Source organism: Cherax quadricarinatus, chromosome 29, assembly GCF_038502225.1.
Source record: "Cherax quadricarinatus isolate ZL_2023a chromosome 29, ASM3850222v1, whole genome shotgun sequence".
NCBI classification, from domain to species: Eukaryota; Metazoa; Arthropoda; class Malacostraca; order Decapoda; family Parastacidae; genus Cherax; species Cherax quadricarinatus.
The window spans coordinates 12489068-12506373 of record NC_091320.1 but is presented as its reverse complement, the minus strand read 5'-3'; the positions used below and the strand labels follow the sequence as shown (position 1 = coordinate 12506373).

The 17306-nt window shown below is 41.3% G+C and overlaps 1 protein-coding gene across 1 annotated transcript in view; it reads right to left on the bottom strand.

Moving 5' to 3' along the window:
• LOC128690364 (reelin) overlaps window positions 1–17306 on the bottom strand; it is an 871665-nt gene that overhangs the window by 547621 nt on the left and 306738 nt on the right. The window contains exons 23-25 of the mRNA XM_070089797.1: window positions 11366–11506; window positions 7814–8000; window positions 1485–1705 (exon numbers count right to left, since the gene is read on the bottom strand). Coding sequence (XP_069945898.1) covers window positions 1485–1705; window positions 7814–8000; window positions 11366–11506 — 549 coding nt within the window. The remainder of the gene's footprint in view (window positions 1–1484; window positions 1706–7813; window positions 8001–11365; window positions 11507–17306) is intronic.

Here is a 17306-nt window from a genome sequence, read left to right as displayed (position 1 = left end):
TAGTGAGGGCAGGTAGACCTGTGGTAGTGAGGGCAGGTATACCTGTGGTAGTGAGGGCAGGTAGACCTGTGGTAGTGAGGGCAGGTAGACCTGTGGTAGTGAGGGCAGGTAGACCTGTGGTAGTGAGGGCAGGTAGACCTGTGGTAGTGAGGGCAGGTATACCTGTGGTAGTGAGGGCAGGTAGACCTGTGGTAGTGAGGGCAGGTATACCTGTGGTAGTGAGGGCAGGTAGACCTGTGGTAGTGAGGGCAGGTATACCTGTGGTAGTGAGGGGAGGTAGACCTGTGGTAGTGAGGGCAGGTATACCTGTGGTAGTGAGGGGAGGAATACCTGTGGCAGTGAGGGCAAGAATGCTTGTGGTAGTGAGGGCAAGAATACCTGTGGTAGTGAGGGCAGGTATACCTGTGGTAGTGAGGGGAGGAATACCTGTGGTAGTGAGGGGAGGAATACCTGTGGTAGTGAGGGCAAGAATGCTTGTGGTAGTGAGGGCAAGAATACCTGTGGTAGTGAGGGCAATAATACCTGTGGTAGTGAGGGCAGGAATACCTCTGGTAGTGAGGGCAAGAATACCTGTGGTAGTGAGGGCAGGAACGCCTGTGGTAGTGAGGGCAAGAATACTTGTGGTAGTGAGGGCAAAAATAGCTGTGGTAGTGAGGGCAAGAATATCTGTGGTAGTGAGGGCAGGAACACCTGTGGTAGTGAGGGCAAGAATACTTGTGGTAGTGAGGGCAAAAATAGCTGTGGTAGTGAGGGTAGGTATACCTGTGGTAGTGGGGGCAGGAATACCTGTGGTAGTGAGGGCAGGAATACCTGTGGTAGTGAGGGCAAGAATACCTGTGGTAGTGAGGGCAGGAATACCTGAGGTAGTGAAGGCAGAAATACCCGTGGTAGTGAGGGCAGGAATACCTGTGGTAGTAAGGGCAGGTATACCTGTGGTAGCGAGGGCAGGAATACCTGTGGTACTGAGGGCAGGTATACCTGTGGTAGTGAGGGCAAGAATACCTGTGGTAGTGAGGGCAGGAATACCCGTGGTAGTGAGGGCAAGAATACCTTTGGTAGTGAGGGCAAGAATACCTGTGGTAGTGAGGGCAAGAATACCTGTGGTAGTGAAATCAGAAATACCCGTGATAGTAAGGGCAGGAATACTTGTGGTAGTGAGGGCAAGAATACCTGTAGTAGTAAGGGTCAGGAACACCTGCAGTAGGAACCACTTACTGTAGAATACTGTAGTAGTAAGGGTCAGGAACACCTGCAGTAGGAACCACTTACTGTAGAATACTGTAGTAGTAAGGGTCAGGAACACCTGCAGTAGGAACCACTTACTGTAGAATACTGTAGTAGTAAGGGTCAGGAACACCTGCAGTAGGAACCACTTACTGTAGAATACTGTAGTAGTAAGGGTCAGGAACACCTGCAGTAGGAACCACTTACTGTAGAATACTGTAGTAGTAAGGGTCAGGAACACCTGCAGTAGTGTGACTTACGTTGGTGTCCTGTATTGTGAAGGAAGAAGCTCGTGCAATAGGGACCAACTGATGCCTCCGTCAGTAGAGTACTCGAGGACGACGCTGCCAGCACTCAGACTCTCCTCTTGGTCCTCGGGAAGGCAGCCGCTGCCTACACCACTTCCAATCACCAGCACAAACTGGATAACTTTCAGATCAGCCGAGTTGAGGTCATCGCTCTCCCACTCGCGTACACCAGCCTGTGTGTACACACACACTCATAACATTACGTACACCAGCCTGTGTGTACACACACACTCATAACACTACGTACACCAGCCTGTGTGTACACACACACTCATAACATTACGTACACCAGCCTGTGTGTACACACACACTCATAACATTACGTACACCAGCCTCTGTGTACACACTCTCATAACACTACGTACACCAGCCTGTGTGTACACACACACTCATAACATTACGTACACCAGCCGGTGTGTACACACACACTCATAACATTACATACACCAGCCTCTGTGTACACATTCTCATAATACCACGTACACCAGCCTGTGTGTACACACACAGTCATAACATTACGTACATCAGCCTGTGTGTACACACACACTCATACCATTACGTACACCAGCCTGTGTGTACACACACACTCATAACATTACGTACACCAGGCTCTGTGTACACACACTCTCATAGCATTACGTACACCAGCCTGTGTGTACACACACTCATAATATTACGTACACCAGCCTTTGTGTACACACACACTCATAACATTACGTACACCAGCCTCTGTGTACACACACTCTCATAACATTACGTACACCAGCCTCTGTGCACACACACTCTCATAACATTACGTACACCAGCATGTGTGTACACACACAGTCATAACATTACGTACATCAGCCTGTATGTACACACACACTCATAGCATTACGTACACCAGCCCATGTACACACACACTCATAACATTACGTACACCCACCTGTAGATACACACTCACAACAATACGTACACAAAACCACACATACACTCATAACATTGCGTACACCCACCTGTGTACAGACGCACACACACACACACACCCATAACATTACGTACACCAACGTATGTGCAAACGCACACACACACACATACACACACACACACATACACACACACACACACACACACACACACACACACACACACACACACACACACACACACACACACAGCAACAAGGGGTCACAGTTGGAAGTTGAAGACAGATGAACCACAGGGATGTTTGGAAGTATTTCTTCAGTCACATAGTAGTCAGGAAGTGGAATAGTTTGGGAAGCGATGTAGTGGAGGCAGGATCCATACATAGCTTTAAGAAGAGGTATGATAAAGCTCATGGAGCGGGAAGAGTGACCTAGTAGTATCCAGTAAAGAGGCGGGGCCAGGAGCTGTGAATCGACCCCTGCAACCACAACTAGGTGAGTACAACACACACACACACACACACACACACACACACACACACACACACACACAATCAGCACGGATTCATGGAAAGCAAATCCTGCGTCACAAACCTTCTGGAGTTTTATGATAAAGTAACAGAAGTAAGACACGAGAGAGAGGGGTGGGTTGATTGTATTTTCTTGGACTGCAAGAAGGCCTTTGGCACAGTTCCTTACAGGAGATTAGTGCAGAAACTAGAGGATCAGGCGCATATAACGGGAAGGGCACTGCAATGGATCAGAGAATACCTGACAGGGAGGCAACAACGAGTCGTGGTACGTGATGAGGTATCACAGTGGGCACCTGTGACGAGCGGGGTCCCACAGGGGTCGGTTCTAGGACCAGTGCTATTTTTGGTATATGTGAATGCCATGATGAAAGGCACAGACTCAGAGGTGTCCCTGTTTGCAGATGATGTGAAGTTAATGAGTTTTAAATCAGATGAGGATCAGGTAGGACTTCAAAGAGACCTGGACAGGCTGGACACCTGGTCCAGCAACTGGCTTCTTGAATTTAACCCTGCCAAATGCAAAGTCATAAAGATCGGAGAAGGGAGAAGGACAAAGAAGACCGCAGACAGAGTATAAGCAAGGTGGCCAAAGACTGCAAATCTCACTCAAGGAGAAAGATCTTGGGGTAAGTATAACACCGAGCATGTCTCCGGAAGCACACATCAATCAGAACTGCTGCAGCATATGTGCGCCTGGCAAACCTGAGATTAGCGTTCCGATACCTAAGTAAGGAATCTTTCAAGACACTACACCCTGTACGTCAGACCCATACTAGAGTATGCAGCACCAGTTAAGCACGTTAAGAAATTAGAGAAAGGTTTGCGACAAGGTTCGTTCAAGGGCTAAGGGGAATGTCCTAAGATGAAAGGTTAAGGGAAATCGGCCTGACGACACTGGAGGACAGGAGGGTTAGGGGAGACATGATAACGACATACAAAAACAGGGACAGGATGTTCCAGAGATGGGACACAGAAACAAGGAGTCACAACTGGAAGTTGAAGACTCCTATGAGTAAAAGGAATGTTTGGAAGCATTTCTTTAGTCATAGATTAGTCAGGCAGTGGAATGGCCTAGAAAGCGGCGTAGTGGAGGCAGAAATCATACATAGTTTTAAGACGAGGTTTGATAAAGCTCATGGAGCAAGGCGAGAGAGGACCTAATAGCAAATAGTGAAGAGGCGGGGCAGGAGCTATGACAAGACCCCTGCAGCCACAAATAGGTGAGTAGAAATAGGTGAGCAGAAATAGGTGAGTAGAAATAGGTGAGTACACACACACACACACACACACACACACACATACACACACACACACACACATACACACACACAAGAGATTAGTGCATAAGCTAGAGGTTCAGGCACGTATAACAGGAAGGGCACTGCAATGAATCAGAGAACACCTGACGGAGGCAACAAAGAGTCATGGTACATGGCGAGGTATCACAGTGGGCGCCTGAAACGAGCGGGGTTCCACGGGGGTCAGTCCTAGGACCAGCGCTATTTTTGGTATATGTGAATGACATGACGGAAGGGATAGATTCAGAAGTGTCCCTGTTTGCAGATGATGTGAAGTTAATGAGAAGAATTCAATCGGACGAGGACCAGGCAGTACTACAAAGGGATCTGGACAGGTTGCAGGCCTGGTCCAGAAACTGGCTTCTGGAGTTCAATCCCACCAAGTGCAAAGACTTGAAGATTGGGGAAGGGCACAGAAGACCGCAGATGGAGTACAGTCGAGGGGGCCAGAGACTACAAACCCGGTATTATACTCACCCCAAAGATCTTGGGGTGAGTATAACACTGGATGAGTATAACACCAGGACCCGCTACACAGGTATGTCAGGCCTATATTGGAGTATGCAGCACCAGTTTGAAACCCACATCTAACCAAGCATGCAACGAAGTTAGAGAAAGTGCAAAGGCTTGCAACAAGACTAATCCCGGAGCTAAGGGGTATTTCCTACGAGGAGAGGTTAAGGGAAATCGACCTGACGACACTGGAGGACAGGAGAGAGAGGGGCGATATGATAACGTCATACAAAATACTGAGGGGAATTGACAAGGTGGACAGATACAAAATGTTCCAGAGATAGGACACAACAACAAGGGAACACAGTTATAAATTGAAGACTCAGATGAATCACAGGGATGTTAGGAAGTATTCCTTCAGTCACAGAGTTGTCAGGAAGTGGAATAGTTTTGAAAGTGATGTAGTGGAGGCAGGATCCATACATAGTTTTAAGAAGAGGTATGATAAAGCTCATGGAGCGGGAAGAGTGACCTAGTAGCGGCCAGTGAAGAGGCGGGGCCAGGAGCTGTGATTGGACCCCTGAAACCACAACTAGGTGAGTACACACATGACATTTTGACAACAGTGGACTGGAATATTTACATTAAAAATGGAACAAGAGAGAAGAATGTTCACATTACACGAGTTATTTTACAAACATTCTCTTAGTTAACATTCTTGTTAATTCTTCAACATTCACTCAGTTTCACTCTTTTGTTTATATTATTAATTAGCCTGACCCCAGCCCGGCCTGACCCCAGCCCGGCCTGACCCCAGCCCGGCCTGACCCCAGCCCGGCCTTGGGTGCTTCAAGGAAGTTGTTGGTGTTAGCATCCAGCTGCTCTACACAACCATCACAGACTGATTAACATAACACTTGGCGGAAGTAATGATCCAGCTTCTTCTTAGAGAACTCTACGTTGATTTGACCTAAGAGAAAGGTGCCTTCAATTCCTTGGATCAAGAACTCTTCACCAGCATTAAGAAGAAAGGTAAAGGAGAGCCAACATAATTCCAGTGAGCTTAGCACCAACATACATTTAACTACCATAAACGCTGAAAGGTCTCCCATTAGTTTAGCGATTGTCATTAATTTAATGTATATTAAAAATTAATATTACTGTACACTAGCTTACATCATCATAATGTATTTACCTTCACTGTAGGTGACACTGCAACATTATCTCTCACCCTCAACCATAATTTCCGATAAGAATTGTTTGTGCCACACCACTGCGACGTGACTTGATAATATAAAGACACACTAAGCAGGAAGACACTGTGTAATAAAAGCCACGCTGTGGGTATTAAAACTCCACTGTCGGAGATAAAGCTGGTGTTTACTGTGAGTGAACACACCAGCTAAGTTACAACTGGTGTGTTTACTGTGAGTGAACACACCAGCTAAGTTACAACTGGTGTGTTTACTGTGAGTGAACACACCAGCTAAGTTACAACTGGTGTATTTACTGTGAGAGAAGACACCAGCTAAGTTACAACTGGTGTGTTTACTGTGAGAGAACACACCAGCTAAGTTACAACTGGTGTGTTTACTGTGAGTGAACACACCAGCTAAGTTACAACTGGTGTGTTTACTGTGAGAGAACACACCAGCTAAGTTACAACTGGTGTGTTTACTGTGAGTGAACACACCAGCTAAGTTACAACTGGTGTGTTTACTGTGAGTGAACACACCAGCTAAGTTACAACTGGTGTGTTTACTGTGAGTGAACACACCAGCTAAGTTACAACTGGTGTGTTTACTGTGAGTGAACACACCAGCTAAGTTACAACTGGTGTGTTTACTGTGAGTGAACACACCAGCTAAGTTACAACTGGTGTATTTACTGTGAGAGAAGACACCAGCTAAGTTACAACTGGTGTGTTTACTGTGAGAGAACACACCAGCTAAGTTACAACTGGTGTGTTTACTGTGAGTGAACACACCAGCTAAGTTACAACTGGTGTGTTTACTGTGAGAGAACACACCAGCTAAGTTACAACTGGTGTGTTTACTGTGAGTGAACACATCAGCTAAGTTACAACTGGTGTATTTACTGTGAGAAAACACACCAGCTAAGTTACAACTGGTGTGTTTACTGTGAGTGAACACACCAGCTAAGTTACAACTGGTGTATTTACTGTGAGAGAACACATCAGCTAAGTTACAACTGGTGTGTTTACTGTGAGAGAACACATCAGCTAAGTTACAATTGGTGTGTTTACTGTGAGTGAACACACCAGCTAAGTTACAACTGGTGTGTTTACTGTGAGTGAACACACCAGCTAAGTTACAACTGGTGTATTTACTGTGAGAGAACACATCAGCTAAGTTACAACTGGTGTGTTTACTGTGAGTGAACACATCAGCTAAGTTACAACTGGTGTGTTTACTGTGAGTGAACACACCAGCTAAGTTACAACTGGTGTGTTTACTGTGAGTGAACACACCAGCTAAGTTACAACTGGTGTATTTACTGTGAGAGAACACATCAGCTAAGTTACAACTGGTGTGTTTACTGTGAGAGAACACATCAGCTAAGTTACAACTGGTGTGTTTACTGTGAGAGAACACATCAGCTAAGTTACAACTGGTGTGTTTACTCACAGTAAACACAGGATATTCGTCATCTAAAGCCCCAGTTGTCTCGTGGTAACTCGCATAAAATATTTGTTCCATAATTTTGATCAAACTTGACATGATTTGATCAAACGTACCTTGTAAGATAAAACCTTTGGCGGTTTTAAAATAGTTTGGACAAATTTACGAGTTAGAATGACTGAATTTTATGTTGAATACCTTGTATGTATTACCAATAAGTTGCGGAAATAGTTAGGGCATCTTATTTCCGTAAAAAAATGTAGTAAGTGTTTTGTTAATGTGTCTTTCGCCACAGACTGGTTTAGAGTAAGACCTGCCTAGCCTGGGCCAGTGGACCTGCCTAGCCTGGGCCAGTGGACCTGCCTAGCCTGGGCCAGTGGACCTGCTGCGATGCTCCCTCATTCTCACATTCTTTTATACTGCTTAAAGTAACTGGTGGTTAGTACTGACAGCGCCAAAGTACAAGCTGCCGCCGGAGACGACGAAGCCACAGCCATCCTCCTGCGTCACCACGGAACCCCCGGTCACTTGGAAGGCATACTTAGCCACGTCGTCATCTGCGTCGAAGGTGGCGTCCACCTGGCGGTGAAGTTTGTGCAGCGGCAGACACTTGTGACCGTGGAAGTCAGCGTCGCACCTGGGAAAACCAACAAAATATTACCCAGATGAAATTCACTCGTACAAACAGAATGTTATTCACAGAGAAGTATATTTTCATCAGCGTGTGTATACTAGAGAGGTATATTTTCATCAGCGTGTGTATACTAGAGAGGTATATTTTCATCAGCGTGTGTATACTAGAGAGGTATATTTTCATCAGCGTATGTACACTAAGAGTTTATTTTGATCCCAATTTTAGTAATTAAAGTATTCTTAAGTGGTGGTGAACAAGGTGGAATGCAGCCTTAATGACCCTCGTAGAGTCAACAGAATTTAATTAAGCTCCATTAACCAAACACTGATACACTAACATCAAGAATCAATAATCCTTCAAACATAGAGTAAAATCATTGAGTGTATATTCACTGATAGATACACATAGTTGCTTTTTGCTAATGACACTGTACTTTTGGGAGATTTTGCAGAGAAGATGCAGAACAAGGTGGACGAATATGGGAGGGTATGTAAAAGAAGAAAATTAAAAGTGAGCATTGGAAAGAGCAAGGTGATGAGGGTAACAAAAAAAAATAGGTAATGAAAGACTGGATATCAGATTGGAGGGAGTATAAAGGACGTGAATATGTTCAGATATTTGGGAGATGGGTCTTTGGATGACGAGGTGAATCACAGAATTGACGAGGGGAAAAAAGTGAGTGGCACGTCGAGGAATCTATGGAGACAAAGAATGTTATGTATGGAAGTGAAAAGGGGAATGTATGTGAGTATGGTGGTACCAACGCTCATATATGGGTGTGAAGCATAGGTGGTGAATGTTGCAACAAGGAGAAGGCTGGAGGCAGTGGAGATGTCGTATCTGAAGGCAATGTGCGGTGTGAATATAATGTAGAGAATCCGTAGTCTGGAAATTAGGAGGAAGTGCAGGGTTACTAAGAGTATTATCCAGAAGGCTGAGGAGGGGTTGTTGAGGTGGTTCGGACATTTAGAGAGAATAGAACAAAATAGAATGACTAAGCGAGGTAACATGAATGAAAGGAATCAGGGAAACCTCCGGACTCGAGTCCTGGAGGTGGGAAGTACAGTACACTCTGAAGGACGGGTGGGGATATTTGAAGTTTTGAACTATAGTATCAGCGGCCCTCTGGCAAAACAGTGATGGAGTGAATGATGGTAAAAGTGTTTCTTCTTTTTTTGGATCACCACACCTCGTAGCAATTTTACCACGTACGTTCACCGTGGTCATGTTTTTGCCGAGGTGGAGACCTAACATTGTTTTCAGGTCATCAAGCGATCCAGAAGGGCGGTCGTCTTTTTTTTTTTTTTTTTTTTTTTTTTTTTTCTTTTTTTTTTATTATTATTATTATTTTAGGAGACGCCGATTGATCGAATTAAATCAAAGTTGGCAAGCATGATGACACTTGCCTCAGCTGCTATGAGATCACCATCATTATAAACACACAGAGTTTCACAACATTCATAATTCAGCTCATTTTATCCTCATTAATGATTCTATCGCCTCTTGTGTCTCAGCTTCACCAACATAACAACGAGGCAGAGGAATTAGACTGTGAATAATTAATTTGTCACTTGTTCCCACAGTACAGTCATGTCTGATGTCCAAGTTTGGTGTATGAGAACCTCGACCTTTTGGTCCATCACTTGCACCTGTCTGTCCTACTCTCTTTTCCGTAGCTATGGTATTAGAATTCATATATTTTCTACAGTAAAAGTTAATCAAGATAAGAACAGATTTTTCCCAAAGTTCTGCATCTTCTCCATCAAGTAATTATTTACTTATACGTAGAACTATCTTAAAAATGTATTTCATATTTTTTAAACTCATTATTTTATTGGAAATTGTAACTAATTTATGAAGAATTCCAGTCATGTACGTGTTATACTGATAAGAGTACATCTTATTATTTTCTGAAAATTTTATTGACTTTCTAATATTCAGAGTACATATGTATAGACACTAATATTATATTTATATTTCACGTAATAACAAAAATAGGCAAGTTTCTGGTACAGTGTCCAGATCACAGCCTTCCTGGAAAACCTTGAAAAAGAAACTTGCTACAGTCTGAACTGACAGAGAGTACACACCTAGAGTAGAGCCAGAGTACACACCTACAGTAGAGCCAAAGTACACATCTACAGTAGAGCCAGAATAAACAGCTACAGCAGATCCAGGGTACATACCAACAGAAGAGCCAGTGGCAATATAAACACAAATGCAGTATAATGTGATCCTTTATTGACTACGTTTCGCCCACACAGTGGGCTTTTTCAAGTCACAAACAGAACTACCTGGGGTGGAAGGAACGCGAGTATTTATAGTCCGGCTGAGGTCAGGTGAAGAATGCTGCATCTGATGTTGTACCGAGTTGGGTTGTAGAGTCTAAAAACTTGGGTAGCTTGGAAAGGAGACTGGACAAGTTTGTGAGCAGACCTTCTACAGTGTTCTTATGTGGGATAGCGATGAAGAAGTTTCTTGGCAAGTGGTTCCGCTATGTTATAGAAGCCACTATTCTGGTTGAAGTTGTCGGATATAGAAATAAGTGATGATTCCAGGATTCTTCGGTATTGAGTGTTGTCTTCTGTGGCGATAAGTCTTGAGTTTCTGTAGTTTATCAAGTGGTTGTGTGAATTACGGTGTTGTACGCAGGCATTCCTTGTGTCGTCAGACCTGCTTGCGTATTGGTGTTCTGAAATACGTGTTTGGAGGTCCCTTGATGTTTCGCCCACGTATAACTTGTTGCAACAAGTTATACGTGGGCGAAACATCAAGGGACCTCCAAACACGTATTTCAGAACACCAATACGCAAGCAGGTCTGACGACACAAGGAATGCCTGCGTACAACACCGTAATTCACACAACCACTTGATAAACTACAGAAACTCAAGACTTATCGCCACAGAAGACAACACTCAATACCGAAGAATCCTGGAATCATCACTTATTTCTATATCCGACAACTTCAACCAGAATAGTGGCTTCTATAACATAGCGGAACCACTTGCCAAGAAACTTCTTCATCGCTATCCCACATAAGAACACTGTAGAAGGTCTGCTCACAAACTTGTCCAGTCTCCTTTCCAAGCTACCCAAGTTTTTAGACTCTACAACCCAACTCGGTACAACATCAGATGCAGCATTCTTCACCTGACCTCAGCCGGACTATAAATACTCGCGTTCCTTCCACCCCAGGTAGTTCTGTTTGTGACTTGAAAAAGCCCACTGTGTGGGCGAAACGTAGTCAATAAAGGATCACATTATACTGCATTTGTGTTTATATTGCCATTGTGTCGGTATTTTATACCATTTATTTCCATCCAGAAGAGCCAGGGGTACGCATCTGTAGTAGAGTCAGGGTACATACCTGCAGCCGTCGTGTGTACAGTGACCGTGACCAGAACAGAGTCCAGGACACTGTCTGCCGATGTACAGGTTGTCCACTGCCCATGACTCTCCCATCTCACTCTCCTCAGTCTGGCGAAGCCTCAGTCTCGTCGAGGGAGACCTGTAAACCATACAAAATATATTACACGCATGCGTATACATACATACATGTATACATACATACATGTATACATGTGCGTATACATATAAACTTGCTAAACATACAATACAGGAACACAAACACATGCATCGACGTCTACCTATGCAGCAACTTAACTTTCTCTGACATTTCTATATAATTAAACCATCTGTAAAGAATAAAAATGTCAATGGCGCTGGAAAAATTCGTATATAGCTCAAAGGCTTCTGATGAAATGTTTTCATGGATCCCAATGAAATGTAAAGAGGAACTAGGCAAACCGTAAGTAATCTCTTCAGTAATTTACTATACTCGGGCATCGTACAGAATACCTGGAAGATGACCAGTGTTATACTGATTTACGAAGCTTTATATTGGCCATTAGCGTCAAATTGTAAACCAAACGGTTAACCTCATCTGTGCCAAAGTTGATGGAATCGATATCTGCGGATGTAGTTCGAAGCCAATTTGTCTTACGAATATATTAACCTATTTCACTAGGATATTTGGGCCAGTGGAATATTCCACACAGGAGCGTGATAAAGTAGCGGCACATGGTATGGCAGAAGATCTTCTCTCCTGGTTCGAAGAATGGTTTATCCAATTGACAACAGAGAGTTTGCATGAATAGGGTGAAATAAGAATGGGTACAAGTTTCATATGATATTCCACAAGGGTCAGTACTCTGGCCCTTGTTGTTCACAGTCTACTTAAACAACATAGATGAGGGAATAAACAACATCAGCAAGTCTGCCTGAAAGATTGCGTTGTTAATGGGCTGCCTAAAGTCAAATTTGATAATTATACAAAATGTGATATTGATTTACATATAATAATGTGTGGACTTCGCCTCATCTGAGCACCTTTAACATTTATCACAGATATTTCATTAAAATAATAATACCCAGGAAGATTAGAATGCGCAGGTGCAAATTTGCTGATTTTTTTGTCATTCAACAAACTGGCCGTCTCCCACCTAGGTAGGCTGATGTACTAACAGAATTAAAAAAAAAAAAAACTTGGAAATATTGGAATCCGTGCAATGACTAAAGAATGCCTCTTCTGGTCAGCTTCAAACTTTAAGCATTGGTGAGTCTCGCATGCAGGAGGTTCTAATAGTTAAGTGAGCTGTGTAGCATGAGCTGTGTAGGCTCAAAGAAGAAAATTGCATTTATAAAATTGATGGAGAATTATGCTTTTCTGGAGCACTGAAAAATTTGGATATTAGGCTGAAAAAGTAAACCGATCTTTATAATGGTTTAAAGTTTAAACCTAGAATATATAAATTATGTAATTACCTTTACGAATTACACAATTTATATACAACACGCTGTAAACACATTGTAAACACTGAGCCTAAGTTAAACCTACAACACATTTTAAACACTGAGCCTAAGTTAAACCTACAAAACATTGTAAACACAGAGCCTAAGTTAAACCCACAAAACATTGTAAACACAGAGCCTAAGTTAAACCTACAAAACATTGTAAACACAGAGCCTAAGTTAAACCCACAAAACATTGTAAACACAGAGCCTAAGTTAAACCCACAAAACACTGTAAACACTGAGCCTAATTTAAACCTACAAAACATTGTAAACACAGAGCCTAAGTTAAACCCACAAAACATTGTAAACACAGAGCCTAAGTTAAACCCACAAAACATTGTAAACACTGAGCCTAAGTTAAACCTACAAAACATTGTAAACACAGAGCCTAAGTTAAACCCACAAAACATTGTAAACACTGAGCCTAAGTTAAACCTACAAAACATTGTAAACACAGAGCCTAAGTTAAACCCACAAAACATTGCAAACACAGAGCCTAAGTTAAACCTACAAAACATTGTAAACACAGAGCCTAAGTTAAACCCACAAAACATTGTAAACACAGAGCCTAAGTTAAACCCACAAAACATTGTAAACACTGAGCCTAATTTAAACCTACAAAACATTGTAAACACAGAGCCTAAGTTAAACCCACAAAACATTGTAAACACTGAGCCTAAGTTAAACCTACAAAACATTGTAAACACAGAGCCTAAGTTAAACCCACAAAACATTGTAAACACAGAGCCTAAGTTAAACCCACAAAACATTGTAAACACTGAGCCTAAGTTAAACCTACAAAACATTGTAAACACAGAGCCTAAGTTAAACCCACAAAACATTGTAAACACAGAGCCTAAGTTAAACCCACAAAACATTGTAAACACAGAGCCTAAGTTAAACCCACAAAACATTGTAAACACTGAGCCTAAGTTAAACCCACAAAACATTGTAAACACTGAGCCTAAGTTAAACCTACAAAACATTGTAAACACAGAGCCTAAGTTAAACCCACAAAACATTGTAAACACAGAGCCTAAGTTAAACCCACAAAACATTGTAAACACAGAGCCTAAGTTAAACCTACAAAACATTGTAAACACAGAGCCTAAGTTAAACCCACAAAACATTGTAAACACAGATCCTAAGTAAAACCTACAAAACATTGTAAACACAGAGCCTAAGTTAAACCCACAAAACATTGTAAACACTGAGCCTAAGTTAAACCCACAAAACATTGTAAACACAGAGCCTAAGTTAAACCCACAAAACATTGTAAACACTGAGCCTAAGTTAAACCTACAAAACATTGTAAACACAGAGCCTAAGTTAAACCCACAAAACATTGTAAACACAGAGCCTAAGTAAAACCTACAAAACATTGTAAACACAGAGCCTAAGTTAAACCCACAAAACATTGTAAACACTGAGCCTAAGTTAAACCCACAAAACATTGTAAACACAGAGCCTAAGTTAAACCCACAAAACATTGTAAACACTGAGCCTAAGTAAAACCTACAAAACATTGTAAACACAGAGCCTAAGTTAAACCCACAAAACATTGTAAACACAGAGCCTAAGTTAAACCCACAAAACATTGTAAACACTGAGCCTAAGTTAAACCCACAAAACATTGTAAACACAGAGCCTAAGTTAAACCCACAAAACATTGTAAACACTGAGCCTAAGTTAAACCCACAAAACATTGTAAACACAGAGCCTAAGTTAAACCCACAAAACATTGTAAACACTGAGCATAAGTAAAACCTACAAAACATTGTAAACACAGAGCCTAAGTTAAACCCACAAAACATTGTAAACACTGAGCCTAAGTAAAACCTACAAAACATTGTAAACACAGAGCCTAAGTTAAACCCACAAAACATTGTAAACACAGAGCCTAAGTTAAACCCACAAAACATTGTAAACACTGAGCCTAAGTTAAACCCACAAAACATTGTAAACACAGAGCCTAAGTTAAACCCACAAAACATTGTAAACACAGAGCCTAAGTTAAACCCACAAAACATTGTAAACACAGAGCCTAAGTTAAACCCACAAAACATTGTAAACACTGAGCCTAAGTTAAACCCACAAAACATTGTAAACACTGAGCCTAAGTTAAACCTACAAAACATTGTAAACACAGAGCCTAAGTTAAACCTACAAAACATTGTAAACACAGAGCCTAAGTTAAACCTACAAAACATTGTAAACACAGAGCCTAAGTTAAACCCACAAAACATTGTAAACACAGAGCCTAAGTTAAACCCTCAAAACATTGTAAACAAAGAGCCTAAGTTAAACCCACAAAACATTGTAAACACAGAGCCTAAGTTAAACCCACAAAACATTGTAAACACAGAGCCTAAGTTAAACCCACAAAACATTGTAAACACAGAGCCTAAGTTAAACCCACAAAACATTGTAAACACAGAGCCTAAGGTAAACCCACAAAACATTGTAAACACAGAGCCTAAGTTAAACCCACAAAACATTGTAAACACAGAGCCTAAGTTAAACCCACAAAACATTGTAAACACAGAGCCTAAGTTAAACCCACAAAACATTGTAAACACTGAGCCTAAGTTAAACCTACAAAACATTGTAAACACTGAGCCTAAGTTAAACCCACAAAACATTGTAAACACTGAGCCTAAGTTAAACCTACAAAACATTGTAAACACTGAGCCTAAGTTAAACCCACAAAACATTGTAAACACAGAGCCTAAGTTAAACCCACAAAACATTGTAAACACTGAGCCTAAGTTAAACCTACAAAACATTGTAAACACAGAGCCTAAGTTAAACCCACAAAACATTGTAAACACTGAGCCTAAGTTAAACCCACAAAACATTGTAAACACAGAGCCTAAGTTAAACCCACAAAACATTGTAAACACAGAGCCTAAGTTAAACCCACAAAACATTGTAAACACTGAGCCTAAGTTAAACCCACAAAACATTGTAAACACAGAGCCTAAGTTAAACCCACAAAACATTGTAAACACAGAGCCTAAGTTAAACCAACAAAACATTGTAAACACTGAGCCTAAGTTAAACCAACAAAACATTGTAAACACTGAGCCTAAGTTAAACCAACAAAACATTGTAAACACTGAGCCTAAGTTAAACCAACAAAACATTGTAAACACTGAGCCTAAGTTAAACCAACAAAACATTGTAAACACTGAGCCTAAGTTAAACCTACAAAACATTGTAAACACAGAGCCTAAGTTAAACCAACAAAACATTGTGAACACAGAGCCTAAGTTAAACCAACAAAACATTGTAAACACAGAGCCTAAGTTAAACCAACAAAACATTGTAAACACTGAGCCTAAGTTAAACCAACAAAACATTGTAAACACTGAGCCTAAGTTAAACCAACAAAACATTGTAAACACTGAGCCTAAGTTAAACCAACAAAACATTGTAAACACAGAGCCTAAGTTAAACCTACAAAACATTGTAAACACAGAGCCTAAGTTAAACCCACAAAACATTGTAAACACAGAGCCTAAGTTAAACCTACAAAACATTGTAAACACAGAGCCTAAGTTAAACCAACAAAACATTGTAAACACAGAGCCTAAGTTAAACACACAAAACATTGTAAACACTGAGCCTAAGTTAAACCTACAAAACATTGTAAACACAGAGCCTAAGTTAAACCAACAAAACATTGTAAACACAGAGCCTAAGTTAAACCAACAAAACATTGTAAACACAGAGCCTAAGTTAAACCAACAAAACATTGTAAACACTGAGCCTAAGTTAAACCAACAAAACATTGTAAACACTGAGCCTAAGTTAAACCAACAAAACATTGTAAACACTGAGCCTAAGTTAAACCAACAAAACATTGTAAACACAGAGCCTAAGTTAAACCTACAAAACATTGTAAACACAGAGCCTAAGTTAAACCCACAAAACATTGTAAACACAGAGCCTAAGTTAAACCTACAAAACATTGTAAACACAGAGCCTAAGTTAAACCAACAAAACATTGTAAACACAGAGCCTAAGTTAAACCCACAAAACATTGTAAACACTGAGCCTAAGTTAAACCTACAAAACATTGTAAACACAGAGCCTAAGTTAAACCCACAAAACATTGTAAACACAGAGCCTAAGTTAAACCTACAAAACATTGTAAACACAGAGCCTAAGTTAAACCAACAAAACATTGTAAACACAGAGCCTAAGTTAAACCCACAAAACATTGTAAACACAGAGCCTAAGTTAAACCAGAGCATAAGTTAAACCTACAAAACCTTTTAAACACAGAGCCTAAGTTAAACCTACAAAACATTGTAAACACAGAGCCTAAGTTAAACCCACAAAACATTGTAAACACAGAGCCTAAGTTAAACCCACAAAACATTGTAAACACAGAGCCTAAGTTAAACCAACAAAACATTGTAAACACAGAGCCTAAGTTAAACCAACAA